Source organism: Myripristis murdjan, chromosome 8 (assembly GCF_902150065.1).
Source record: "Myripristis murdjan chromosome 8, fMyrMur1.1, whole genome shotgun sequence".
Lineage (NCBI taxonomy): Eukaryota > Metazoa > Chordata > Actinopteri > Holocentriformes > Holocentridae > Myripristis > Myripristis murdjan.
Window position 1 is genome coordinate 33808530 of NC_043987.1, and position 27910 is coordinate 33836439.

At 44.1% G+C, this 27910-nt stretch overlaps 1 protein-coding gene across 1 annotated transcript in view; it reads left to right on the forward strand.

Annotated features, from left to right (window-relative positions):
* The first annotated feature begins 6826 nt into the window (after positions 1-6826).
* The window catches only part of LOC115363507 (TANK-binding kinase 1-binding protein 1-like), a 29601-nt gene continuing 8517 nt past the window's right edge, over positions 6827-27910 (forward strand). The window contains exons 1-5 of the mRNA XM_030057765.1: positions 6827-6908; positions 23557-23797; positions 23921-24052; positions 26860-26964; positions 27158-27299. Of these exons, the coding sequence (XP_029913625.1) occupies positions 23564-23797; positions 23921-24052; positions 26860-26964; positions 27158-27299 (613 nt within the window). The 5' untranslated portion in view covers positions 6827-6908; positions 23557-23563. The remainder of the gene's footprint in view (positions 6909-23556; positions 23798-23920; positions 24053-26859; positions 26965-27157; positions 27300-27910) is intronic.

Consider the following 27910-nt stretch of genomic DNA (forward strand, 5'->3'; position numbering starts at 1 on the left):
GGAGGAGGAAGAAGAGGAAGTATAGGAGGAGGAAGTAGAGGAGGAAGACGAGGAAGTAGAGGAAGAAGATGAGGAAGTAGAGGAAGAGGATGAAGAAGAAGAGGAAGTAGAGGAAGAAGAGGAGGAAGAAGAGGAAGTAGAGGAGGAAGACGAGGAAGTAGAGGATGAAGAAGAGGAAGTAGAGGAGGAAGTAGAGGAGGAGGAAGAAGAGGAAGTAGAGGAGGAAGTAGAGGAAGTAAAGGAAGAAGATGAGGAAGAAGAGAAAATAGAGGCGGAAGAAGACGAAGTAGAGGAAGAAGTAGAGGAGGAAGAAGAAGTAGAGGAGGAGGAAGAAGAGGAAGTAGAGGAGGAAGAAGAGGAAGTAGAGGAAGAAGATGAGGAAGTAGAGGAGGAAGAAGAGGAAGTAGAGGAGGAAGAAGAGGAAGTAGAGGAGGAAGAAGAGGAAGATGAGGAAGAAGAGGAAGTAGAGGAGGAAGTAGAGGAAGTAGAGGAGGAGGAAGAAGAAGTAGAGGAAGAAGATGAGGAAGAAGAGGAAGTAGAGGCGGAAGAAGAGGAAGTAGAGGAAGAAGTCGAGGAGGAAGAAGAAGTAGAGGAGGAGGAAGAAGAGGAGTAGAGGAAGAAGATGAGGAAGACGAGGAGGAAGTAGAGGATGAGGAAGAAGAGAAAAAAGATGAGGAAGAAGAGGAGGAAGAAGAGGAAGTAGAGGAGGAAGAAGAGGAAGTAGAGGAGGAAGACAAGGAAGTAGAGGAGGAAGTAGAGGAAGAAGATGAGGAAGTAGAGGAAGAAGTAGAGGAGGAAGAACAAGTAGAGGAGGAGGAAGAAGAGGAAGTAGAGGAGGAAGTAGAGGAGGAGGAAGTAGAGGAAGTAGAGAAAGAAGATGAGGAAGAAGAGGAAATAGAGGAGGAAGAAGAGGAAGTAGAGGAGGAGGAAGAAGAGGAAGTATAGGAGGAGGAAGTAGAGGAGGAAGACGAGGAAGTAGAGGAAGAAGATGAGGAAGTAGAGGAAGAGGATGAAGAAGAAGAGGAAGTAGAGGAAGAAGAGGAGGAAGAAGAGGAAGTAGAGGAAGTAGAGGATGAAGAAGAGGAAGTAGAGGAGGAAGTAGAGGAGGAGGAAGAAGAGGAAGTAGAGGAGGAAGTAGAGGAAGTAAAGGAAGAAGATGAGGAAGAAGAGAAAATAGAGGCGGAAGAAGACGAAGTAGAGGAAGAAGTAGAGGAGAAGAAGAAGTAGAGGAGGAGGAAGAAGAGGAAGTAGGGGAGGAAGAAGAGGAAGTAGAGGAAGAAGATGAGGAAGTAGAGGAGGAAGAAGAGGAAGTAGAGGAGGAAGAAGAGGAAGTAGAGGAGGAAGAAGAGGAAGATGAGGAAGTAGAGGAGGAAGTAGAGGAGGAAGAGGAAGTAGAGGAGGAGGAAGAAGAAGTAGAGGAAGAAGATGAGGAAGAAGAGGAAGTAGAGGCGGAAGAAGAGGAAGTAGAGGAAGAAGTCGAGGAGGAAGAAGAAGTAGAGGAGGAGGAAGAAGAGGAGTAGAGGAAGAAGATGAGGAAGACGAGGAGGAAGTAGAGGATGAGGAAGAAGAGAAAAAAGATGAGAAGAAGAGGAGGAAGAAGAGGAAGTAGAGGAGGAAGAAGAGGAAGTAGAGGAGGAAGACAAGGAAGTAGAGGAGGAAGTAGAGGAAGAAGATGAGGAAGTTGAGGAGGAAGAAGAAGTAGAGGAGGAGGAAGAAGAGGAAGTAGAGGAAGAAGATAATGAAGAAGAGGAAGTAGAGGAGGAGGAAGAGGAGGAAGTAGAGGAAGAAGATGAGGAAGAAGAGGAAGTAGAGGAAGTAGAGGAGGAAGACGAGGAAGTAGAGGATGAAGAAGAGGAAGTAGAGGAGGAGGAAGAAGAGGAAGTAGAGGAGGAAGAACAGGAAGAAGATGAGGAAGAAGAGGAGGAAGTAGCGGAAGTAGAGGAAGTAAAGGAAGAAGATGAAGAAGAAGAGGAAGTAGAGGAAGAAGATGAAGAAGAAGAGGAGGAAGTAGAGGAGGAAGTAGAAGAAGAAGAGGAAGTAGAGGAAGAAGATGAGGAAGAAGAGGAAGCAGAGGAAGAAGAGGAAGCAGAGGAAGAAGATGAGGTAGAAGAGGAAGTAGAGGAAGAAGATGAGGAAGAAGAGGAGGAAGTAGAGGAAGAAGATGAGGAATAACAGGAAGTAGAGGAAGAAGAGGAAGCAGAGGAAGTAGAGGAAGCAGAGGAAGTAGAGGAGAAAGAGCAGCAGTGGCGTTGGGGCGTTGGGGTGCAGATGCAGAGCCGTGTGTTTGCTCTGGGTTTGTAAAGTGTGTCAGGCTCAGCTCATTTAGCCCAGCTCCTCAGTCTCCTCATGCCAGCCAGTTCCCAGCACCCCCACCGCACACACACACACACACACACACACACACACACGCACACACACACTGCCGAATCTTGACAGAACAATTGGTGCTAGAATTGTTTTATTAAGACCAACTGTGACAATCCAACTGTGAAAATTATTAAAATATATATCTATATTTCAATTGCAAATTCTCAGCCAAACAGAAAGCAACAGGCCAAGTCTTACCAACAGGGCTGTCTCTGACTCTCACTCTCCCTCTCTCTCTCTCACTCTCTCTCTCTCTCTCTCTCTCTCCTTTTGTTCCTCTGTTCCTGACTCGCTCACCCACTCTCAGACCAGCTGCCCTGCTTTTTGCCCGTCGTGTCCATTTCAAGTCCAGATCTGCAACTTTCTCATCCGAATAAATGTCCCTTTTACTTTTCACTTCTATTTCAGTCGATGTCATGGAGCTTCAGTCGACTGTGGTTCATCACAAATGAATAAAAAGCCCATCAAAGTCTTTTCTTTTTGAGGTGACGACGTGATATCATGGGATGGCGTATAAATAGCACACCACTTTTTAAGGTCGTTTTGCATGTTACTGCATTTTATCATTTAATGCCGTTCAGTCCCCATAGACTTCCACTGTGAAGATGGTGTGTGTTGTTCCCACCGTTTCATGCACACAGACAGCTGCAGCCACCAACACTACTCAGGCCTCTGAACTAACTTTTTTCTCAAGTAGGAGGAGCACATGGGAGGAGTACATGTGCTCCCAAATTAAAAAAAAAAAAAAAAATTAGGAGCACACAGAGGAATTTAGCAGTGAAAAATGGGGTAACACAAGACTCACATCTGTGCAAAATCACAAAACCACCAGAAACACACACTGGCCAACGCCCACTAGACACAAAGGCCGCAGTTTCATATGAAAAGCCTCCCAGTGGGAAACCAGCAGGAGACTTTTATTGTGAAGCAGCTATGGGAAATCGCCCTTGGCATGTGAGCAAAAACAGGGCATAGGGCAGTGTGTCCTGCATCAGTGTGTCCTGTGTCCTGTGTCCTGTCAGTGTGTCCTGCATCAGTGTGTCCTGTGTCCTGCATCAGTGTGTCCTTCGTCAGTGTGTCCTGTGTCTGTGTGTCCTGTGTCCTGTCAGTGTGTCCTGTGTCCTTTGTCAGTGTGTCCTTCGTCAGTGTGTCCTGTGTCAGTGTGTCCTGTGTCAGTGTGTCCTGTGTCCTGTCAGTGTGTCCTGTCAGTGTGTCCTGTGTCAGTGTGTCCTGTGTCAGTGTGTCCTGTGTCAGTGTGTCCTGTGTCAGTGTGTCCTGCATCAGTGTGTCCTACATCAGTGTATCCTGTGTCCTACATCAGTGTGTCCTACATCAGTGTGTCCTGTGTCCTACATCAGTGTGTCCTGTGTCCTACATCAGTGTGTCCTGTGTGCTACATCAGTGTGTCCTACATCAGTCTGTCCTGTGTCCTGCATCAGTGTGTCCTACATCAGTGTGTCCTGTGTCCTGCATCAGTGTGTCCTGTGTCCTACATCAGTGTGTCCTGTGTCCTGCATCAGTGTGTCCTACATCAGTGTGTCCTGTGTCCTGCATCAGTGTGTCCTGTGTCCTGCATCAGTGTGTCCTGTGTCCTACATCAGTGTGTCCTGTGTCCTGCATCAGTGTGTCCTGTGTCCTGCATCAGTGTGTCCTGCATCAGTGTGTCCTGTGTCCTACATCAGTGTGTCCTGTGTCAGTGTGTCCTGTGTCCTGCATCAGTGTGTCCTGCATCAGTGTGTCCTGTGTCCTACATCAGTGTGTCCTGTGTCCTGCATCAGTGTGTCCTGTGTCCTGCATCAGTGTGTCCTGCATCAGTGTGTCCTGTGTCCTACATCAGTGTGTCCTGTGTCAGTGTGTCCTGTGTCCTGCATCAGTGTGTCCTGTGTCCTACATCAGTGTGTCCTGTGTCAGTGTGTCCTGTGTCCTACATCAGTGTGTCCTGTGTCAGTGTGTCCTGTGTCCTGTGTCAGTGTGTCCTACATCAGTGTGTCCTGTGTCAGTGTGTCCTACATCAGTGTGTCCTGTGTCCTGCATCAGTGTGTCCTGCATCAGTGTGTCCTGCATCAGTGTGTCCTGTGTCAGTGTGTCCTGTGTCAGTGCGTCCTGTGTCCTGTGTCAGTGTGTCCTGTGTCCTGTGTCCTGTGTCAGTGTGTCCTGTGTCCTGTGTCAGTGTGTCCTGTGTCCTGTGTCAGTGTGTCCTGTGTCCTCTGTGTTGTCTTTAGGCCACATTGAGCCTCATGACTCGTCGGCGTCCATGTTGGAGCAGCTGACAGGCCTGAGCTGTCGACTCACTGCCGTCTGGCAGAGATGTGACATTCACACTGAAACATGAACACCACGTAACACACACACACACTCACACACACACACACACACACACACACTCACACACACACACACACACACTCACACACACACACGCACACACACAGTGTCTCCATGTTCATGTTGAAACATAAAGGACAACAACAAAGCAGAGCAGCCTCGTCTCAGAGGCTCAGACGTCTGGAAACGTCCTCACTTTGTCCTGCAGCTTCATCCTGATGCATCTCCACTGTGTTACTATAATCTGTGTTACTGTAATCTGTGTTACTGTAATCTGTGTTACTGTAATCTGTGTTACTGTAACCTGTGTTACTGTAATCTGTGTTACTGTAATCTGTGTTACTATAATCTGTGTTACTGTAATCTGTGTTACTGTAATCTGTGTTACTATAATCTGTGTAACTGTAATCTGTGTTACTATAATCTGTGTAACTGTAAACTGTTTTATGTAATCTGTGTTACTGTAATCTGTGTTGCTATAATCTGTGTAACTGTAATCTGTGTTACTATAATCTGTGTTACTGTGAACTGTTTTATGTAATCTGTGTTACTGTGATACGTTTCATTTTGTGTTTCTCTTTTCCTTGTTTTTATTTATTTCATTTCTATAAGGCATTTTGTGACATGAAAAGTGCTTTTTCATTCAGACAATAACAACAACAGCAACAGCAACAACAATAATAATAACATTATTATTACTATTATTATCATCATCATCATCATCATCATTGTTGTTGTTGTTATTGTTATTATTGTTTATCATCATGATTGGTAGTAGGAGTAGTACTTCTGTATGATATGATTTAATGATTTATTTTCCTATGTATTCATTACATTACTATTTAAGTTTTAATTAAGCCATGACTCATAACATACTATTAGCATTCGTATTACTTTAATATCACTACTAAAAGTGCAACTTTAGCTGGAACAAGACTTGGGCTAAAAAAAAAAATCATAAAACTTGATCTCTTATTAAAAGCATATTTTGCGGTGCCAGCTGTGCGCGCATCAACCCGCATCTCCAAGTCAAATGAGCCCCGCAGAACGCGCATCAATTAATCATCAGCCTATTTATAAGGTTGACGTCACGGCGTGTCAGCACATTTGCGTGTGTGTGTGTGTGTGTGTGTGTGTGTGTCCTCCGTGTTGCGCAACACGTCAGGACGCGCTGATGACTCCTGCAGAGTTTCTCGTGCACGTGACGGAGCGTCAGGGCAAATAAAGTTTCTCTCGTCTCTGCACGAGCGGCTCTGACAGCCTCACACACTGATCTGACTGCTCCGTGCACGAGGGCCAAAAAAAATAAAATAATAATAATAAAAAAATAAAGGTCCATTCATGACAAAATGCGGCACTGAAAATGGTGACTGGGATGATGGTGTTTAAGGTTTCACAATGACGTGTCGCTCCATACTGTCCAAACAAACAAACAAACAAACAAACAAACAAAGAAACAAACACATTCCTCATACACCCCAGCATAGCCTATGTGGAAAATATGTTGCTATTTACAATTTTAGGAGGAAAAAAGTAGAAGGGGGTAAAACTGTACAGGAATATATTTTTATATTTTCCGATACAGTTATTATTATATTATATATGTCATCATGACAATAATGTGGTGGGTCTGTGTTTTTTGTATTTCATAACTTCAACCCAGAATATGTGGGGATTGGCTGGGATATGCAGGGATTTATACAGTTTGTCACAAAAAAAAAAAAAAAAAAAACAGGGGGAGGGGCTGGTTAAAACGACTTTAAACTAAACTAAAATAAAATAAAATAATTTGCAACTTCATTTGATTTATTTTTTATTTCATGGCCTATAATATGGCGCTTTTGTACTTTTTGTTCTTTATGATGTGAAACTCAAAGCATCATCTCTCTCTCTCTCTCTCTCTCTCTCTCTCTCCTGCTCCTCCTCTACCCCTCTCTCTCTCTCTCTCTCTCTCTCTCTCTCTCTCTCTCTCCTGCTCCTCCTCTATCTCTCTCTCCCCTTCTCGTTATAGGCCGAGAAGAGAGAGGAGGGGTGGGGGTGGGCGGGGGTTTGCACACACACACACACACACACACACACACGCACACACACACACACACTGGAGCATCCACATCTCTGCTGATGTCAGACTCCAGTCATGTCGAGCCTCTTCAGCAGCATCATCCTCCTCATCCTCCTCATCCTCATCATGGCTCTCACAGCGCGCGCACACACGGGTGAGTACAGCTCTGCATGTTCCCACACACACACTCCTGCCTTCATTTTCAACACGGCAGAGGAGTGTGTGTGCGTGTGTGTGTGTGTGTGCGTGTGTGTGTGTGTGCAGGCTGGATGTTTTGGTTGCGCAGCGGCGGATGCTGCCGTGACCGCGATGGAGAAAAATCCCGATAGTCACCCGGTTATAGATCCAGCAGGGACGGCACGCAGATACGAGGCGCGAGGGACGTTTCTGCGAGATGACGGGAGGTGAAAAACATCACGAGGTCACATCTGATATTTCAGCTGCGACGAGCCTCCGAACTCAGTATCGATCCCTGCGCTACTGATTCCTGCAGATGCACCGCGAGCCGCTCCGGCCATATTCTGAGGTTATTATAGTACTATTGGAGTAAGTGTGTGTGTGTGTGTGTGTGTGTGTTTCATCAGCGCACATACAGGTTGTGGACGTGTGTGTGTGTGTGTGTGTGTGTGTGTGTGTGTGTCCCTGTAGCAGCAGACAGACGGGAGATGGGTTAAATAACGCTGATGGACAGCTGACGGCTACACGTGTTGCGTTCAGGTGTTTTCGGTTTTCTGGCCTCCATCCACGCAGCGTTTAAAGCCGCCCGCTGAAGCTCTGGGTTTGTTTGCTTGTTTGCTTGCTTGCTTTGCCATTTCCTCTTTGACTATTTTAACTGATCATTTGTTGTATTTTATGGCATGCGGTGTAATTTAATGTCCTGTAAGGCGCCGATGGTGCAAAACTCACTTTGACCTCTGTCATGTGCAGAGCTCAAAGTGGATATCTCAGAAAATGAGTGTCAAACAGGTGAGTTTGCTTGTTTTGAGGAGAACCAAAGTGGCGGTGCGTCTCGTGTGGACTTTGCTGTGCAGCTTCATTAAAACATCCTGGAGGACAGAAAGGAGCTTTCCTCCGTAGCGCTGGGAGTTTGACTGCCTTCCCACGTTGTGTTTGACCCAGTTAGCGTCTCCCCCCTCCGGCTCGGGGGAATATTCCCACATCAGCTGCCTCAAAACGCTGCAAATCTATAGCGCACCGTCCCGTTATGCGGGACTGATGCAAACATGGGCTGTTGGAAAAGTCCCATCTCAGCACTGCATGGAGGAAACTGAGCCTCCTGCTCTGGTCTGAAACACAGTCGAGACGCCTTTGGCAAATTTAAAGGCTAAATTCAGAAAAATGGGAAATCTGACTTTAGTTCACGTGTTTGTTCAAACTGTTTTGGAGCTGTGGAAGCTGACGAAGAGAGAAAGCTACAGGCCAACAGCAAAGATTAAAGCTGCCATATCTGAACTGAATACATGTGGAGAGGCTGATGGACGCCTGTGTGCAGTGGGACAGGAAAAAAAGTAACCAGGAGCAGGTTCTTTAAGGAACCAGGAGCAGGTTCTTTAACCCTATAAAGCCTGAACTATGACAGAATTGGCAGAAAATTCCATTTTTTTTAAAAATTGAACCCTTTATTTAGTCCTATAACAAAATATATTAAAAAAATCAAAAATCAAAAAATATGTTATTACACTATCTTTCTGTTGTATGATATATGGTATGTAGTTGAAGTGCCAATGGTCCAGGGTGAACAGGGGAAGTGTTCAAAGGCATACAACAGTATTTTGGTCAAGTATTTATTAAACTGAAAATGAAAAACGGAATTGAAAATGTGTATCAAATATGATACAAATGGCTTCATAGGGTTAAGGATCCAGGAGCAGGTTCTTTAAGGAACCAGGAGCAGGTTCTTTAAGGATCCAGGAGCAGGTTCTTTAAGGATCCAGGAGCAGGTTCTTTAAGGATCCAGGAGCAGGTTCTTTAAGGATCCAGGAGCAGGTTCTTCAGAAAGCGACTTCTACGTTCTGCTCCTCCGTACCCATAATGCCTCGTCGTCACTCTCTGTGGAAATCGACAGAAACACACGGGAGGAGACAGAGCAGGCCGATCACAGCTCTCTCCTCTCTGTTCTGTGTGGTTACTTTTTTTATTTTTATTTTTATTTATTTATTTTCTGGGGCTCGGGAGCCGCCACAAAGTGGCCCCGGGCCCCTCAGTGACCCTCTGTGTGCTCCGTGTGTGCTCTGTGGGCAGGCAGACAGACGACTTTGTGCAGTGACCTCCTAACCACACACACACACACACACAGACACACACACACATACGTACACATGCACACACTCTCATACACGTGCATCGACTAATGTGCTATTGATCACTAATGTCTATGAATCTCTGGCAGGTCAGTGAAGCTCTCACAGCTGTGGATGCTGCGATCGATGCAGCTGAGCAAGCCGGTTCAGTGTGTGTGTGTGTGTGTGTGTGTGTGTGTGTGTGTGTGTGTGTGTGTGTGCCTACACTGTGTCCTGCTCACAAGTGCACGGTCAGCAGGTTAAGAGCCGTCGGCTGGTCGCTGTGATGAACCACTTCATCAAAAACAGTTTTTTTTTTTTTTTTTTTTTTTTTTTAAATTTTCTTCAGTAGGAAGAAAGTTTCCAGAAAGCGTAAAGCCACCTGTGACGGCCATGTTGGAGGTCCTCAGTGTCACCTCATGATGTGACTGAATGCAACTGAATGTGATTTTATGCTTCCCGCTCGATCCTCTCACGCCTCGTCATCGCCGCTCGCTCCGGCGGCGCGCGACCCGGAAACCGATCCGTCTCCTCCGTCATCAAAGCTGCTTCTGTTCGCCAAACAGCGAGGAGGCGAGGAGGCGAGGAGGCGAGGAGGCTTCCTGAGGAGCCCTGAGCGAGGAGACACGTGTGTCCGAGTCTTTTGATTTGAATTCCCCACCTGCTTGCCGCCTCACAGGTGGGATTACAGGTGGGATTACAGGTGGGATTACAGCAGCGACTCCTCAGAAACAGAGACAGTGCAGCCGCTCGTCTCCTCGTCTCCTCGCCTCCTCGTCTCCTGACCTGGTTACTCACGTCCCGTCATGCCGGCGCTGATGTTTGGTCGCTGGTTGGTGACAGATTAAAGTGAGGCAGTCAAGCCGAGCCGGGCCGGTCCGTCCCACACGGCGAGCTTTAATCCCGGCAGATGACGACCCTCTGTGGTTCTGCTGAGCGCCGCCGAGGCGTCGGAGCTGCAGCAGCTTGTCGGCTCTGCCACAGTTTGAAGATACGAGACGGATTTACACTGTAACTTTACATAAACCGGCTGCAGCATATAAATTTATTACAATGCAGAGCGAAGGCGTAACTTCAGATTTACACATAATCCCGAGACGTCACGTCGTCGTTCGTAAATCAGAACGACTGCAAAATCTACAGAAACTGTCGACTCATCGTCCACACGAGCTGTTTCTGCTGCGAGCTCTGCGTGCACGTCAGAATGAGATCAATACATGTTTATTTTTTTCATGATGCCTTCAGTGACTACGTGTTCATATTCAGATTAGGGTCAATATTCTGGTTAAGGTCATAATCTGAATAAGGTGTTTCTATGCGCTGCAGCAACTGGAATATTCAGTTTACATGTTACTCGGCATATTCAAGTCTCTTATGTAATGCGACACTCAACCTGCAGGGGGCAGCAGTACGCGTATAGGCGTCTGGTCTGCCGGAAATACAGAAGAAGAAGAAGAATATTTTTTTTAAATTATTATTATTTCTGTTATTATTTTCTATTATTTCTGCGATATCCTCCATGATATTTTCAGTGTTTGCTCAGCTGAAGGCAGACTGCAGCCTCCAGGCTCTTGCTGCTGTTCGCCATGACGTTCTCCCCGCTTGCAGTAACCATAGCAACAAAGACGCCCCAGGATCCCTTAGGAATCGAGCGTGTGCAGACGTGACTGAATATTCCGGTTCGGGGCATTTTCAGATTAAAGCGTTTACATGGCACAATATTCTGGTTAGAACAGGCCCATGCCAGGGGTCTGATTCAGAATATGACCTTAATCTGGTTCGGTGTGTTCACATGACTCATGTGCAACTGGAATATTGTGAATACTCCGAATAACACAGGAATATGGTGTGCATGTAAACGTGCTCACTGTGCAGCTTGAGCCGCCTCTGACATCCTGCTAAAGCACGTAACGAGACACGAGACGCTGGAAACGTGACGTGTTGATGTCCCATTTCACCTGAAGGCAGCGTCACAGCGAGTCACTGAGCCCGACGGCGTTTTGGGGACGATGGACTTGGTTAAGGTGGACACACTGACGGTGCAGCTGAGCAAAGACAGGGTCCAAGTTTGAGACTAACTAGTTACGGTTTCGGCCCCGTTCGTTTACACGACAACAGTTCTGATGAAAACGGAAAACTCATTCCTTTGCATTTTTAAAAAGTTTCATGTTTATACAATAACGCTGTGAGAACGATCCTCGTTCACCTGGATCCACAAAAACAACTGAAAACGCTGTAGTGAGCATGCCAGGCCAGTAGGTGGCGGTGAACTTCGCAGTGTAACACCACAGAGTAGCACAAACAGCTCGATGGTCCACCTGTTGTTGTTGTCCTGTTTGCTCACGGCTGCAGAGGCGATTCTTGAGCCTGTTTGGGCCCTAAGCAAAAATTCCCAGGGGGCCCTTCTGTCCAGTGTCCATCACCATCATGTCATAATTACTGTGACACCGACGAAAAATGTATGAAATCAATACTTTTTTTTTTTTATTCCCAATGTCCACATACCATACCTAATATATTAGAATTCAATAACATGAAAAACCTTGTCATTTTGAAAATATAAAGTATGTGAAATTATAAATAAGATAAGATACGATATTCCTTTATTAGTCCCACAGTGGGGAAATTTCAAGCATTACAGCAGCAAAGTGGATAGCAAAATATGAAACATAATTTACATTATAAACAGTATATACAGATAATAAATAGCAAAAAGCAATATAAACACTATAAACAAGGAATATAGAAAAAAATGTAAAGAATACTAAAAAACAAAATAAATAACTCACTGTTACATCGTAAATAAGCCACATTATCAACACTTTTTCAGCCCTGGTTCAGATTCTGCCTTGATCTGTCATTGCAAATCGCCCGTTGTTGTTTAACGGGGAGGGGGGTGCGGTCACTGCGGCTAATACATTTTTGAGACAGGCCTCGGGCCCCGAGTCTCAGGGGCCCCTGTCGGCTCGGGGCCCCAAGCAGTCGCCTGCCCTGCCTGTTCACAAACTGCAGGTCTGCACGGCTGAAAACGTCACAGTCACGCGAGAAGTGCGGCCGTGTCGTCATCGTTTTCACCAGAATTGCGTTTTGCCAGTTTCCACGGCGACGGGGAGAGCGGCGTCATCAAAAAATTCCACTCTGGAACCCGTTTTCAAAAGTTTGCGTTTTCAAGCACCTAAAACGCCGTTGCCGTGTAAACGAAAGGCCAAACCGCAACAAAAGTTTACCGTTTTCGTGAAAATCACCACCTCAGTGTCGACTTCACAACCAGATCTGCGTTGGAGCGCTCAGATTGAGATTTATTTATTTATTTTAATGTTTATTTGACAGGGGCGATACATACAACATTGCCACAAAAAAGGGAAAATGTGATGTATAGAAGACGTCTAGCTTCAGCTAATTTGCAGTCTTTGTCCCTGGTCAGGCTTTTAGAATACAAAGAGATAAACTGAATACAGAAAAAAATAAAAAACAAATAAATGATACAAATGCAGTGAATAATACAATAGATAAATAAACACAATCACACACAAATCAAACACAAACCGTCGAGACGTTTACATTTTCCTACATAAGAAGCACGACTTGCACCTTTTGCTGTGTTTTGGGCCCAAAATGATGGAGAGGCGAACCAACAGTTTAGTTTTCCTGTTTACAGCAGCTCTTTTTAACAAACAGTTCACACAGCGTGTTCAGGTTAGCACCTGTCAGGCTAACTCCTGATGTTTAAAAAAAAAAAAAAAAAAAACATGAATAAATAAATAAATACTATAAAAAAAAAAGATAAAAAACAAAAAACAAAAAAACAAAAGCAAAAACAAAATGAAAAAATTACCAAAAAAAAAAAAAAAATGCTCACCACATGTCCACATGTCATGAGAAAATGGAGAGCTGCTGGTTGTGGCCTTTGGGGATTATTTTAGAAACTAATGGCTTTTTTGTGTGTGTGTTTTTAAAATCATAATGTAATTTGCATCATGAATGAAACACATTTCCAGCTCCGGAGCTGAACGTGAAACATGACGACCCAAACGTCAACAAACTCGGGACAAAATTACAGAGAAAACACTTTAACGTTATCGTCTTTTTGAAAATCCAAAATGTGTTTCTAGGCCTTGAACCGCTCACTCTGATCAATTCATGAACACACTGAGAGCATTTTTAGGTTTGATTTAAATAGTCCACATAGATTTTTGCCCTTGAAATAATATTTGTTGATTTCACATTGTCATCCCAAATCACTTAATGAAAAAAAAAATGCAAATACGACAATATACAGAGAACATGAGCAAGTTTTTTTCTGTACTTTCTGATGAACAAAACAAACCAAAAGTGTGACTCAAAAAAAAAAGAAAAAACGCAGTACAAACAGAAAATTGATGAAGTCTTGATGTTTACAAAAGTCCATAAGAAATGAAAAGCTGTTTTATATTTTACACTTTTTTCCCCTCGCCGCGCTGAAAATGAACCAAACCACCATTTCTAAACTGCACTAATTGTGTTGAACTGTAATTTTGATGTGCACGGTCTAGTAACATGATAAACTGTTATGTTTCTACATTCGAGTTCCTGACTTGATTTTATTTGTCGCTGCTGGACGGGTTTTATTTTTGGCAGCTCAGCTCATAAACTCTTTTAAAAAAGGAAGGAGCAATGTCTGGTAACATGTTAAAGTGTTATTGGATTTTAATTTCTACATTTGAATTTCAGTTTTTTTTTTTTTTTTTAATGTCAGTTTTGTTTTTGGGTCAAGGGGAGAATTATTATTATTATTATTTTTTTACCTATGCTTTTTACCTATATTTAAAATGTATTTATTCATACATACTGTATACACTGTAGGACTGGGTATCGGTACTCAATACCTTTTAAGCTATTCAGCAAAATAAGCCAGAACCAGGTGGTATCAGAACTCCTCCAGTCAGATGCTCCTTACATCTGATCCTTACATCTGAAGATTGAGAAAAAAAAAAAGACCATTATACAGTTTTATACAGTTTCGTCCCGTTATTTAATAAATATTTCAATAATTTGAACACTCAAATGTAGTTGTGTAAAAGTCATTTGGATGGACAGGAGTGGTTAACAAAACAATGATATTAAAGAAAGTTAATAAACATAAACCCATTTGTACTTTTTTTCTTCCCCTTGCCCGGTCAGATTCGATAAGAGAATCGTTAAAGAATCGAATCGATAAACAGATTCGATCATGGAATCGGAATCGCTAAAATCTTATCAAATCCCATCCCTAACACACACACACACACACACACACGCAGACTGTGACAGGAGGTTTAATCACCACCTTGAGGCTGTTTTCCACCTGAAACCTTCACACGTCAAACCCCCCGACCGTTTCTCCTCAAATCGTTTTGCGAACAAATCTGATTTTCAGAGGCGTCGTCGTGCGATCGCCCCTCGAATCCGTCAGCTTTTTGTCTTCCGTCGACATCATCTGATCTGCCGGCTGCTCTCCGAGAGCGGCTCTACCTGTCCTGCTGCTCTCCGGCGGAGGAACTAAAAGGAGCTGCTGGTGGTGGGTGGTCGGCCAGCGGCTGGACAAAGTCCAAGCGGCCCGAGAGCTGCAGCGAGCCGAGCGCCAGATGAAGGGCTTTGTTTCACTCTGATGTGTGTGTGTGTGTGTGTGTGTGTGTGTGCGTGTGTGTGTGTGTGTGTGGGAGGACGGGGCAGAAGGGGACCTGACAGTATTTCTGTAGTGAAGCACTTCAGATGGCAGCCACCCCTGAAAAGATAAAAAAAAAAAAAAAAAAAAACAGAACCATCACCTGCAATTCTGCGATTAAAATTCTGATTTAAAGGTGAAATCAGCTGCATTCTGAGCTTCTGTCTTTTAGTTTCCCGCGTTTTTTTTAAACCTACGTCAGAAAAAGGTTTCGTGTCGACCTTTCATTTTGTGGTCAGGTTTTCCTTTTTGGCGTAAACTGAGGCCTTAGGACTTTAGCTTTGACGATAAAATTGAAATTAAAGGCGGAGCGTGCGAGACGGCTCAGGGTCAACTGAAATAATACAAAATAATCTTCAGTTTATTCTTATTCCACGTTTTTTTTTTTTTTCTCAGTTGACTCTTTATCTCTTTTATTTGTTCTTTAATGCTTGTCAGAGTCAACATGCAGGGCGCCACATAATTCAGTTTGCTGATGACTCTGTCATGCTGTCAGCCCTGGTCACGGCCCTGTGGCTGGTTCCTCAGAGCGCGGTGAGGCCTCCTTTTTTGTGAGGCCTCCTTTGTAACCGTTAACGTGGCCGACGCCAAGGAGATGATTATAGATCTTTGGAAGAATCAATGCAGTCATCTCCAATTCAATTCAATTCAATTTTATTTATTTGTATAGCCCAGAATCACAAATTACAAATTTGTCCCAAAGGGCTTTACAGAAAAATACAACATCCTCTGTCCTTAGACCCTCACATTGGATCCCCAGTGGAAGTGTCAGTACCTTGGCACTGTGATCGATGACAAGCCGACCTTTGAGCCCCGGGTTGACGCCGTGAGCAAAAAAGTACATCAGCGAATGTTTTTTTTTTTTTTTGTAAGCTCCGTAATTCGAATGTGGGCAAGACTTTGATGAAAATGTTTTATTCTTGCTTTATTGAATCGGTGCTCACGTTTTCTTTTATCTGCTGGTACGGCTCAGTCAGCATTAAACAGGTCGCAACATTTCTATTACATGCAGAACTACACACGTGATTTACATGATCCGTTGAACATGCGGCCTTGCTTATGTTGGGAAAAAACATCCAGGGAGTTATGCAGCAGGATGAGTGAACACAGGAGCAAGATCAGATCAGGTGACGAGCGCAGTCCTGTCGCAGCCCATTTTAAAAAGGCGGGCCACAGCGTTAGTGCGCTGCGGTATCTAGGAGTGGAGAGGATAGAGAAACAGCACAGAGGGGGTGACATGGAGAGAAAACTCCTTCAAAGGGAGACCTACTGGATCTATTTCCTCAATACCATGTCACCTAAGGGCCTCACTGCAAAAACTCAAAATTTTACCAAGATTATTTGTCTTATTTCAAGTCAAAAATGTCTTATTTCTAGTCAAAATATCTCATTACACTTAAAATAAGACATGATCACCTCAGAAGTAACTTGTTTTTAGACAATTGTCTCTTGTTTCGAGTGAAAATTTGCTTGAAACAAGTGAAAATTTGCTTGTTTCATTGGCAAAATTTGTTTCTTGTTTCTAGCTAATTTTCACTTATTTCAAGTGAATTTTCACTTTTTCCACTGACAAATTTTGCCAATGAAACAAGCAAATTTTCACTCGAAACAAGAGACAATTGTCTAAAAACAAGTTACTTCTGAGGTGATCATGTCTTATTTTAAGTGTAATGAGATATTTTGACTAGTAATAAGCCATTTTTGCATTTTTGCAGTGCTCAATGAGGAATCTGACATTCGGCTCTTCTTGTGAACTGGTATTTGGTGTTTTTTCTCCGAACAGTTTTGATTACTAAACTTTTTGAAAACTGCGATCTCATGCCTTTGTTGTGTCTTTGTATGGTTCCCTAGAATAATCTGCACATCGTTCACATTGTATTTTTTGTATTTTTTGTATTTATTGTGTACATTGTATTGCATTGTCTTGTAGGAATATATGCCCGTATATGGCTCACTTGAAGCCTGCTGGCTTGATTGACAGATGCCAGAATTGTGATGTCACCAGGCTCTCAGCCTACATACACACCTGCCATTTGCCATGTCACTCCTCTGTGGTTGCCTGAAGAAAAGCGTTTGGTCGAAACGTCGTCTTTTCAGTCAATACATTTTATTTGGAGCTCCAATTCAATGTGCGGATTTTCCTCCTGGCTCTCGTTTGGATCCTCTGATCATCCGGCACCTGGCCTAAAACAGGACCACTCTGTCTTCAGTCAGCATTAAAAACATAAATCGACTGAAGGTCTGACTGAAGTGGCAGGGCTGAGCCTGAACCGCCTGAAAGACCTTTACAGCATCAGGACCTCGAAGAAAGCCTGAGCTGCACTCGCCAGTCAGAGCCACCCGCTTTGTTTAGTTTTAGTTTTTTAGTTTTTTAGTTTGAGCTTCTCAGAGAGTTCACGCTGCTTCCCTCCCGGCAGAGGACATGTTGTGCCAAGGTGCCGGACCAAAGGGCTGAAAAACTCTTTGGTTCCTGTTGCTGTTGTCGCTCTGGATGGCACAAAGTGATTGTTGGCACTTGTCTTTTCTTTGCACTTTTTTATCTGTTGTTGTTGTTGTTGTTGTTGTTGTTGTTGTTGTTGTTGTTATTCTTGCTGTTCTTTGCTTCAATTAATCCTCGGGAAGAACGTCTGCAGTGCGATTCTATGATACTAAAGACCAGGGCTGTAAACCAGCGGTCGCCACTCGCCAAATGCACCTAAAATATTCCCTTGGCGAGTTCATTTTGGAGGTGTACCTGCCACGGGGCGGGAAATATTTGCACCAAGTCATGCAATAAATTATGCAAGAGGTGGCTTTAGATTCATACGGTAGCTAACGTGTGCTGTTTGTGTCGCACTTCAGTAGCTGTGTGTGTGATTTAATACATTTTTATGTCTTCCTGCTCCTTTTTGAGCACGTTAATGATGATAGATGCATCTTATTTTATTTTTCTTTATTTCACTTTATTTATGGACCTTTTGTCTCATGGACCTGTTTTCTTATTTACCTTTATTTAGTACTGATTATTATTATTATTTTGTTTTTGTTTGATTTACTGCTGTTTATGTTCGAAACAAAGATCTCAGTTAATAAATCTGCTGCCGCTGGTCGTGGAGCGAGGACGTTTGTTCGCTCTGAGCGGGAAGACGAGACCAAACAAACCCAGAAAGAGGAAAATGGACGAGGAAGAAGCAGAAACAGAGGGTGGTTCACACTGATGGACATTTTTTTTTCCTGCTTTTTGTTTGTTTGTTTGCGTTGATTGGAAAGGTTTGAGTCCCGCTCTGTGGACAGATGTTTTGCTCCCCCCTGTCCTCGTCCGCGGTGCCTTTCTCGCCGTGTGGCTGTCGGACGGCGGCTCTGGAAAGACGATGTTCAGCCCAGAGTCCAGTTTTAGGGGGGAATGTCCCTTTAATCCCTTTAATTTTCCTTGATGTCGGGGGTGGGGGGGGTTGGCCTTGAGGGGCTTCGGCGGTCACATGTGCAGAACACACGCGTCCCTCGTCACGTGACGCTCACATGTCCAGAACGTCACATGACGGGTCACATGACCACAGCGCAGCGGGACAGTAAACACTCTCTCTCTCTCTCTCTCTCTCTCTGTGTCCTCGTTACCTCCCTCACCCTCTTCCTCCCCTCGCTCTCTTCCTTCACCCCTCCTCTTCTTCTTCTTCTTCTTCTTCTTCTTCTTCTTCTTCCTCCTCCTCCTCACTCATCCACGTTCATGTCTTCTTATTCTCACTCGCTCCTGTTCTCCCTCTCCCTGCAATAAAGCTGACCGCTCATTGTGTAAGCGAGTGTGTGTGCATGTGTGTGTGTGTGTGTGTGTGTGTGCTCCCCCTCCCCCACTGTATTAGCCTTCAGCTTGTGCTCACAGATATGGTGCCATGTCCTCAAGGACTCTCTCTCTCTCTCTCTCTCTCTCTCTCTCTCTCTCTGCTCTTCATCCTCGCCTCGCTTTAATTTAGATTGAACATCTTTCTTTCTGTCTTTTTTCTTTCTTTCTTTCTTTCATTCTTTCTTTCTTTCTTTCTTTCTTTCTTTCTCTCTCTCCTGATGTCTGAAGTGCTTCGTTTCTTTCTTTATCAGACAAATTTTGCTCGATTCGTTTTTCATTTCGCCGTTTAATTCGCCCCACGAAGCCGACGAATATGTTCCTGTCTCGCTCCTCTGTGACCTTTGACCTCCTCGCCGTAGGTGTGTAATGCTGTGAAACCTGTGTGTGTGTGTGTGTGTGTGTGTGTGTGTGTGGAAAAACTGCAGGTTAACGAGCTCTAACGAGACAAACTGCCACCGGAAAATGAAGGAAGCGGCGTGAGCGCTCTCCTCAGGTCCGAGGCTGCAGGAGCTGCGTTCAGGTTCTGTGGGAATTATAACCGTCTCCATGATTAAACGCTGCGAGCTTGAGAAATGTTCACGTCAGACAAATCTGCAGCCTTTTCCCTCTCAGGAAACTGAGCAGAGATGAAGGTCGGGGAGTTTTTCGGTGTGTAATCGCTGCCGAGGGATTTTTGCACGTTTTTATCCCGACAGTTGTTGATTGATCGGCTGCTGATTGATCCATGAAATTTCATCAACGTGGCGTTCACGGTGTCAGCTCAGGAAAAATGGACGCTCTTTTCCTTTGGTTTTCCGTCTGGAGCAAAATCCACAGTTTCTTTCTCTCCTGCATATTGTTGTATATTCATCCTGAAACGACAAAGTGAACGCCAAGTCGTCGCAGGTCTCCATTTTAAAAGACAGAGAATGTCCGAGTTCAAGTGAACGCAGCATTACGGTGTGAAAACGAGGCAGCGGATTATCGTAAATGCTAAATAAAACATATTCCCAGATGTATTTGGCAGAGCTGAGAGTTCTCTGTTTTAAAGAGGCGGATTCATATCGGATATTGGATATATTTTGATTTGTCATGAATTATTAATCCCTTTGAAACCTTAGCAAATCTACTTTATTTCTTTTAAAAACATGGGAAATGAGGCAATCAACCAGGCAAAATAAAATAAAATAAATTAAGATAAAATAAAATGAAATAACTGGAACATAAATTAAAAAAAATAAAAATAAAAAACAGCATAGAAAATGTATAGAAAATTAGAAAAAATAACTACAAATTGACAAAGTATATTTAAAAAAGTTAAAGATGTTGAGATTAAAACATCATGTTAAATAATTGCTTAGTCTTTTTTTTTTTGTGCTGTAATAATTTCTGGAGAATTGAATTAAAGGTAAAATGACCTTTTCCTCACTTTGCTGAGGACGTCCAGGGAGCCCAGCCAGGAGCCCTGCGGGACCTCGGACCGCGCTTTGAAAACCCTCGGCTGGTCAAAACTCAACAGGTTTAACGTCCAGCTCGTCTGCAGCGTCTCGGTCTCTCTGCTGCCTGTTTTGGAGGAAACCTGGGGGATTTGTGAATTTTGATATTTTGAATATAAACCTTATTGGATACCCGACCTGAAAATATGAAAAGTGATGTTCAGGTTCAGTCACGTCGGCGATGTTTTAGTGAAATTCTACTGTTAAAAAATAAAAAACGATGGACCTGCTGTCTGTTCTGGGCAACTCCCTGTGCAGTGCTGGAGTTTACGTGACGACACTGAAGGCAACACAAAGGTAAATGTGGCCTAGACGAGTATCATTTCTCGCTCGGGTCGGGTTTGGATGTTTGGGTCACGTCGGGCTCGGGTACTGCGCTCGCGTCTCGCGTCGGGTTCGGACAACGACACGCGGCCCGATCTGCGCTCTGATTGGCCGACGCAGCGCCACCACCAGGCCAGCAGGGCCCTCAGCTTAAGGCGGTGAAGTCTCCCGCACCGACATCACTCCCACACTTCAGCCCTTCTAGAGGCTTCAGTGTGAGTCATCATATGTTCACTTTCTGTCTTTGTGTCTTTAGATTCAGTTTCTATATTTTTCTGTGTATTAATTTTAAATTTTGACGTTTTTTTTTTTTTTTCTGTGAAATCTGTCTTCTCAAAATCAAAGGTGATTAACTTCGCAGTGGGACCGCTGAGTGGCTGTCACTGCTGTTGGTGTGGAGCCAACATGGCCGCCGTCCTGTTGCCGCCGCGGTGAGGCCGTCTGCCGGGGTTGGTGCCTGGCTGCAGGGGGTTGTGGGTAACGGGGCCCGTTAGTCCATTAATAAATGAAACAGCCATGTGACAGAGACATATGGGCCTGCTCTGGCCTGCCCTGGGCTGCCTGCGTGTGTGTGTGTGTGTGTGTGTGTGTGTGTGTGTGTGTGTGTGTGTGTGCTTACAAAGCCGACAGAATTGAATTGAAAGTTGAGAGATGCAGATAGACAGACGGCTAGATAGATAGATAGATAGAGTATGTGGGCTGAGTGTGTGTGTGTTTGAGTGTGTGTGAGTGTGTGCATGTGTCTGTGTGTGTGTGAGTGTGTGTATGTGTGTGTGTGAGTGTGTGTGTGGGCTGTGTGTGTGGGAGTGATCTGCAGAGGAATGGTTTGACCTTACTTTCTCTCTGCTGCTGCAGCTGTCTTTAGGCTCCACACACACACACACACACACACACACACACACACACACACAAGAGTGCTTTATCATTCTGTTCTATTCTATTCACATAGAAAACAGTTCAGTTCGTTAAACTGAATCAACATAAATCATATTTATATTTGTCAGACGTCTCGCTGACACGTGGTCTGTCCACGTCGTTTCCATGGTAACAAGGGATGCCAGGCTAGTTTGCAAAGTCGGATTTAAAATTTTTTTCTCCTAAATTTACCGCCTTAATCTCGGAATTTCTGAGTTTTTTTCCCATAGATTTGTTACTTAATAACCTCAGAGTTTTCACATTTTTTCTCATAAATTTGTGAGTTTTTTTCCTCATAAATTCGCCGCTTTAATCTCAGAGAATGTGCGAGGTGTTTGCCTGTGGGTTCAGGGTTTGGTCTGCGGCTGTAATGAGCAGGATGAAGGGTCAGGGCTGCCTTGTTGTTCATTACGCCTTACAGACGCTACACGTGGGTTTAGAAAACCACAGAGTCCGACTGAAGAGCCCCCAGGAGGCCCCCTGTATCTGGACGAGTGTGTGTGTGTGTGTGTGTTGGGGGGTGTGGAGGGGGGGGTCGACTGGTATCACTGTAACCATGGCAACCGCCAACAAGCTGCAGGGGAGAAGAAGTGCTTTACGGCAGCAGATGGAAAACACCAAACCTTTGGCTGGCGGCTCAGTATGTTCCTGTCTGCCCACACACACACACACACACACACACACACACACTCAGACAACTGCCACCTGTGCCAGGACGTGTTGTTGGCAGGTTTGGTGTCATTAGCGCCCCCTGCTGTCTGGGGTGGACAGTGCAAAGTGGCCTGCTGTCTGTCTGTCTGTCTGTCGGTCTGTCTGTCTGGAGCCGCTGCGCTCAGTTATCATCGTGCTTTTTAATTTAATTTATTTATTTATTTATTTATTTGCGGCTGCATTTATGCCACATTCATGTCTTTTTTTATTTACAATAAATAAATAAATAAATAAATAAATAACTACCATCTTCCAGCTCATAATTCCAGCTGGGAACGTCCTGTTTCTTTGAAAGCTCTGATACACTCGAAGTCGAACATGATGAACGTTGACATAAATAAATCCATATTTTATGCCTCCTTTATTTGCATGGATTTTTATATTGACTTGAAGAATTGTCATTTATTTTCTCCAACTGATGTGAAAGTTTGCGAGTCGTATTGATGGGAATCTTTCCCACCTCCAGCTTCCCTCCCGTATGAGGTGAACGTGGCATGAGCAAGATTATTGTTGCGAACTAAAACTAGCTGTAAAAAAAAAAAAAAAAAAAAAAAAAAAACATTTTAGTTTAACTGACATAAAAATAAAAATTAGACTTTAGAAAAAAATGAAAACTAATGGAAACGATGTTGTGTTCTTACGAAACGAACTAAAGTACATGGCTGGGAGTCGACTGCCTTCACAAAGTGTTGTGTTTGTATTGAGCTGCCAATTCTGACAAACACCAGCCATATTAGAATAATAATTAAATAAATAAATAAATAAATAAATAAATAAATAAGACTAATATTGAAACTAATGAAAACTAAACATTTTTAAATGATAAAAACTGAATTTAAGATGAGCAAACCTGTTGTGGAAACTAAACTGAGACTAAACTGAACTGAAAACAAGAATACCAAAAAAAAAGAATTAAAATAAAAACTAATTAAAATTACAAAACTAATAAATCTGGCATTAGTCGTTGTGTTTGCTGCAGAGATGAAGCTCGCAGATGAAGAACCTGAAAGCCTCTGGGAGCATAAAAAGAATTACATTAAAAATGATCCTAAATTCTAAATCCTAAATTATCTTAACTATATTCTGACAAAACAAAACAAAACAAAACAAGACAAACAAACAAACAAACAAACAAACAAAAAAAAAAACGCAGAACTTCCAAGATTGAAGTCATAAATTTACAAGGGAAAAACTAGAATACTGTCTGAGATTAAAGTTGTAAATTTAATAGAAAAAACTTGAAAATTCTGAGATTAGAAAATCATTATAAAACTTGTGAGAAAAAAACTCAGAGAAATGTCTTCTTTTCTTCTGCTGTGGGATTGTCCAGGGGATTTTCCAAGTTTTCTCTCACACATTTACAAACTTAATCTCGGAAATTGTGAGTTTCTTTCCTCAGAATATTCCCGTCCTCCCTCCCCCGGCTCCGTATTTTTTTTTTTCCCAACAAAGGCCCAAATACGCCGTCGTAGTTTGTTCTTCTTTTGCCTTTTCTTTGCTCTTTTCTTCCTGCACAGCAGAGCAGTGATGCACATATTCTCTCTCTCTCTCTCTCTCTCTCTCTCTCTCTCTCTCTCTCTCTCTCTCTCTCTCTCCAGCTAACTGATGATGGATTTATTTGGCGGAGGCGAGCTGGGGCTGCTGGGAGGAGGGGAGGGACTGAGGGACGACGTGGGCGTGGCCGGGATCAGCTGGTCGGCCAGTCGGCTGCCGCACGACATGTATCCTGCGTCGGGATTGGCTCTGGCGGCCGCCTATCACGACATCAAGACCCGGCTGGCCAGCCTGGAGCGAGAGAACAGCAGCATCAAGAGGAAGCTGAAGCACTATGAGGTCAAGGTAGAAACACACAGAATAGAACCCAACACAACAGAACAGAGTAGAATAGAATAGACTGAGACATTTGTATATACATGTATTTTATTTATTTATTTATTTATTCTCGTCTCCTCTCTCCCCCAGTTTCCGATGATCAGTGAATTCGGGGAGGAGAGGACGCTGTGCTGTTCCTGTGAGCCCGTCGTCAAGGATACGAGCGCCATCCAATCAGAAACCACCAACCTGCAGCAGAGGATCAACTCTCTGACTCAGGAGGTATCTGAGCTGCTGCTAACACTGTCAGCAGGAGAGCAGTCGTAGTAAGAGTGCTGATAAACATGCTGCTAGAATAATAATAATAATAGTAATAATAATGATAATAATAATAGTAATACTAATAACAACAACAACAACAACAACAAGCTTTATTTGTATTCACTACATGTACCAAAGTCCTGGTCCACCTGCAGGAGCTTCTTCTGCCAGATGTTGGAGTGTCTGTGGGAGTTTGTGCCAGATGTTGGAGTGTCTGTGGGAGTTTGTGCCAGATGTTTGAGTGTGTGTGTGGGAGTTTCTGCCAGATGTTGGAGTGTCTGTTGGAGTTTCTGCCAGATGTTGGAGTGTGTCTGTGGGAGTTTCTGCCAGATGTTGGAGTGTCTGTGGGAGTTTGTGCCAGATGTTGGAGTGTGTCTGTGGGAGTTTGTGCCAGATGTTGGAGTGTGTGTGTGGGAGTTTGTGCCAGATGTTGGAGTGTGTCTGTGGGAGTTTCTGCCAGATGTTGGAGTGTGTCTGTGGGAGTTTGTGCCAGATGTTGGAGTGTGTGTGTGGGAGTTTGTGCCAGATGTTGGAGTGTCTGTGGGAGTTTGTGTCAGATGTTGGAGTGTCTGTGGGAGTTTCTGCCAGATGTTGGAGTGTCTGTGGGAGTTTGTGCCAGATGTTGGAGTGTGTGTGGGAGTTTGTGCCAGATGTTGGAGTGTGTGTGGGAGTTTGTGCCAGATGTTGGAGTGTGTCTGTGGGAGTTTGTGCCAGATGTTGGAGTGTCTGTGGGAGTTTCTGCCAGATGTTGGAGTGTGTCTGTGGGAGTTTGTGCCAGATGTTGGAGTGTGTCTGTGGGAGTTTGTGCCAGATGTTGGAGTGTGTCTGTGGGAGTTTGTGCCAGATTTGGAGTGTCTGTGGGAGTTTCTGCCAGATGTTGGAGTGTGTCTGTGGGAGTTTGTGCCAGATGTTGGAGTGTCTGTGGGAGTTTCTGCCAGATGTTGGAGTGTGTCTGTGGGAGTTTCTGCCAGATGTTGGAGTGTCTGTGGGAGGCTTTCTGCCAGATGTTGGAGTGTGTCTGTGGGAGTTTCTGGCAGATGTTGGAGTGTGTCTGTGGGAGCTTGTGCCAGATGTTGGAGTGTCTGTGGGAGTTTGTGCCAGATGTTGGAGTGTCTGTGGGAGTTGTTGGAGTGTCTGTGGGAGTTTGTGCCAGATGTTGGAGTGTCTGTGGGAGTTTGTGCCAGATGTTGGAGTGTGTGTGGGAGTTTCTGCCAGATGTTGGAGTGTGTCTGTGGGAGTTTCTGCCAGATGTTGGAGTGTGTCTGTGGGAGTTTGTGCCAGATGTTGGAGTGTGTGTGGGAGTTTCTGCCAGATGTTGGAGTGTGTCTGTGGGAGTTTCTGCCAGATGTTGGAGTGTCTGTGGGAGGCTTTCTGCCAGATGTTGGAGTGTGTCTGTGGGAGTTTGTGCCAGATGTTGGAGTGTGTCTGTGGGAGTTTCTGCCAGATGTTGGAGTGTCTGTGGGAGTTTCTGCCAGATGTTGGAGTGTGTCTGTGGGAGTTTCTGCCAGATGTTGGAGTGTCTGTGGGAGTTTGTGTCAGATGTTGGAGTGTCTGTGGGAGTTTGTGCCAGATGTTGGAGTGTCTGTGGGAGTTTGTGCCAGATGTTGGAGTGTCTGTGGGAGTTTCTGCCAGATGTTGGAGTGTCTGTGGGAGTTTGTGCCAGATGTTGGAGTGTCTATGGGAGTTTGTGCCAGATGTTGGAGTGTCTGTGGGAGTTTGTGCCAGATGTTGGAGTGTCTGTGGGAGTTTGTGCCAGATGTTGGAGTGTCTGTGGGAGTTTCTGCCAGATGTTGGAGTGTCTGTGGGAGTTTGTGCCAGATGTTGGAGTGTCTATGGGAGTTTTGAGCCTTTGTGAGCTCAGACTCTGATGTTGGACCAGAGGGCCCGGCTCCCAGTCTGCGTTCTAGTTGATCCCAAAGGTGTTGGATGGGGTTGAGGTCGGGGCTCTGTAACTTTACGTGGTGCCGCCCCCTGGTGGCCGAGTCGCTGTGGTTCCTAAAGGCTTCCACTTTGCAATAATCCCACTTCCAGCTGATGGTGGAATATCTAGGAGGGAAGAAACGTGAGCAGCTGACTTGTTGCAGCGGTGGCTTCCTTTTTTCCGAGCAGCAAAGCATCCTGTACAACACAAAGACCTGCATACAACAAAACAATTGGAACATACTGCAGTAGGTGACGTGCAGGTTCAATATTCAGCTTAAATCGTCAGCGCTCGAAAAGGAGTGGAAAGAAGAAAACTTATTTAATCCCACCCCTGTTTCTCATCAAAAGCTTAACAAAAAATTTCTGGATGCTTCCTCCTGTCTCTTAACATCGAACCAGAACAATAAACAAAGGGCCTACACCAAATAGTGATTAAATATTCCACAGTATTTGCATTATATAACCAAAAGAACAACAACAGCAGAATGCTAATGGACAGTGCAGACAGAACAAACTGTGAGGAGCCACAAGCAGAAAGACAGAAAACTGATTAACATCGTGTTAAGATCCATTCTCTTTACACTGTGACAAAACCATATGCTTGTATAACATCAGGCAGACTGCATGGCTGCTGCTGGAGGTTACACACCTGTGGGGACGGGACGGAATCAAACACCTGAACTCACTGATCTCAGAGCTCAGAACTCAGAAAGCAAATCAACAACAGAAAGCTGTACAGAGCTGTACCCTCTCTCTCTCTCTCTCTCCCTCTCTCTCCCTCTCTCTCTCTGTCTGTCTGTCTGTCTGTCTCTCTCTCTCTCTCTCCCTCTCTCTCTCTCTCTCAGCTCCAGAAGAGTAAGGAGAGGGAGGAGAGGTTGGAGGACGTCATCCAGGCGTATGAGAAGATTCACCTGGAGAAAAGCAATGTGCAGAGAGACCTTGACAAGATGGTGAGGCACACACACACACACACACACACACACACACACACACACACACACACACACACAAGTGCACTCATGCAAACATTAACATCAGTGTTTTTCTTGTAATTTTTTGCACCGTGATGTTTGGTGGTACATCTGTTTGTGTGTGTGTGTGTGTGTGTGTGTGTGTGTGTGTGTGTGTGTGTGTGTGTGTCAGACCACTCTGGCAGAGCAGCACGTGGAGCGGATCCGCAGTCTGGAGTCGGCTCTCCGACAGAGAGAAGCGTCTCTGCAGAAACTCAGCGCTCAGCTACGCAGCAAAGACGCTCAGCTGCACACGAGCCTGGACGTCCCGAGAGGTGTGTGTGTGTGTGGGTGTGTGTGTGTGGGTGGGTGGGTGGATGTGTGCAGGACTCTACCTCATAAATATAATAAAAAATACACCAAACAAAATTTAGCAAAATAAATTGAACCCAAAATGTTATTTTGGGTTCAGTATTAGTCAGTATTAAAAATTAATACTGACTAATATGTATTAATTATTACTATTTAAGAGTTATTAATATATCAGTTATTAATAAAAATGTTAATAAACTTAACAATAAAAAAACATCAAAATGCCCTCCGACAGGAATAAGATGGTGCCACATAACAGGGAAAACAGGACAGCGCAATTACGATTACAAAGATTTGATTGTTTAATGTCTTTGTACAAATTAAATATTTGTATATTTTAATATTCCCTGTGAACATCAGTTACAAAAAATAACTAAATAAATAAATCACATGCATTTAGTTAAAAGACATGACGGCGTGTTACGGCCACTGTAGGGAGGAAAAAAGGTAATACTAGGGTAATATTAAAAATTCAAAATTTACAAGAAAAAACTTGAATCGTCTCTTAAATTAAAGTGTTGAATTCCAGAGAAAAAACTGACAAATATTTGTGAAAAAAAATGTGAAAATTCTG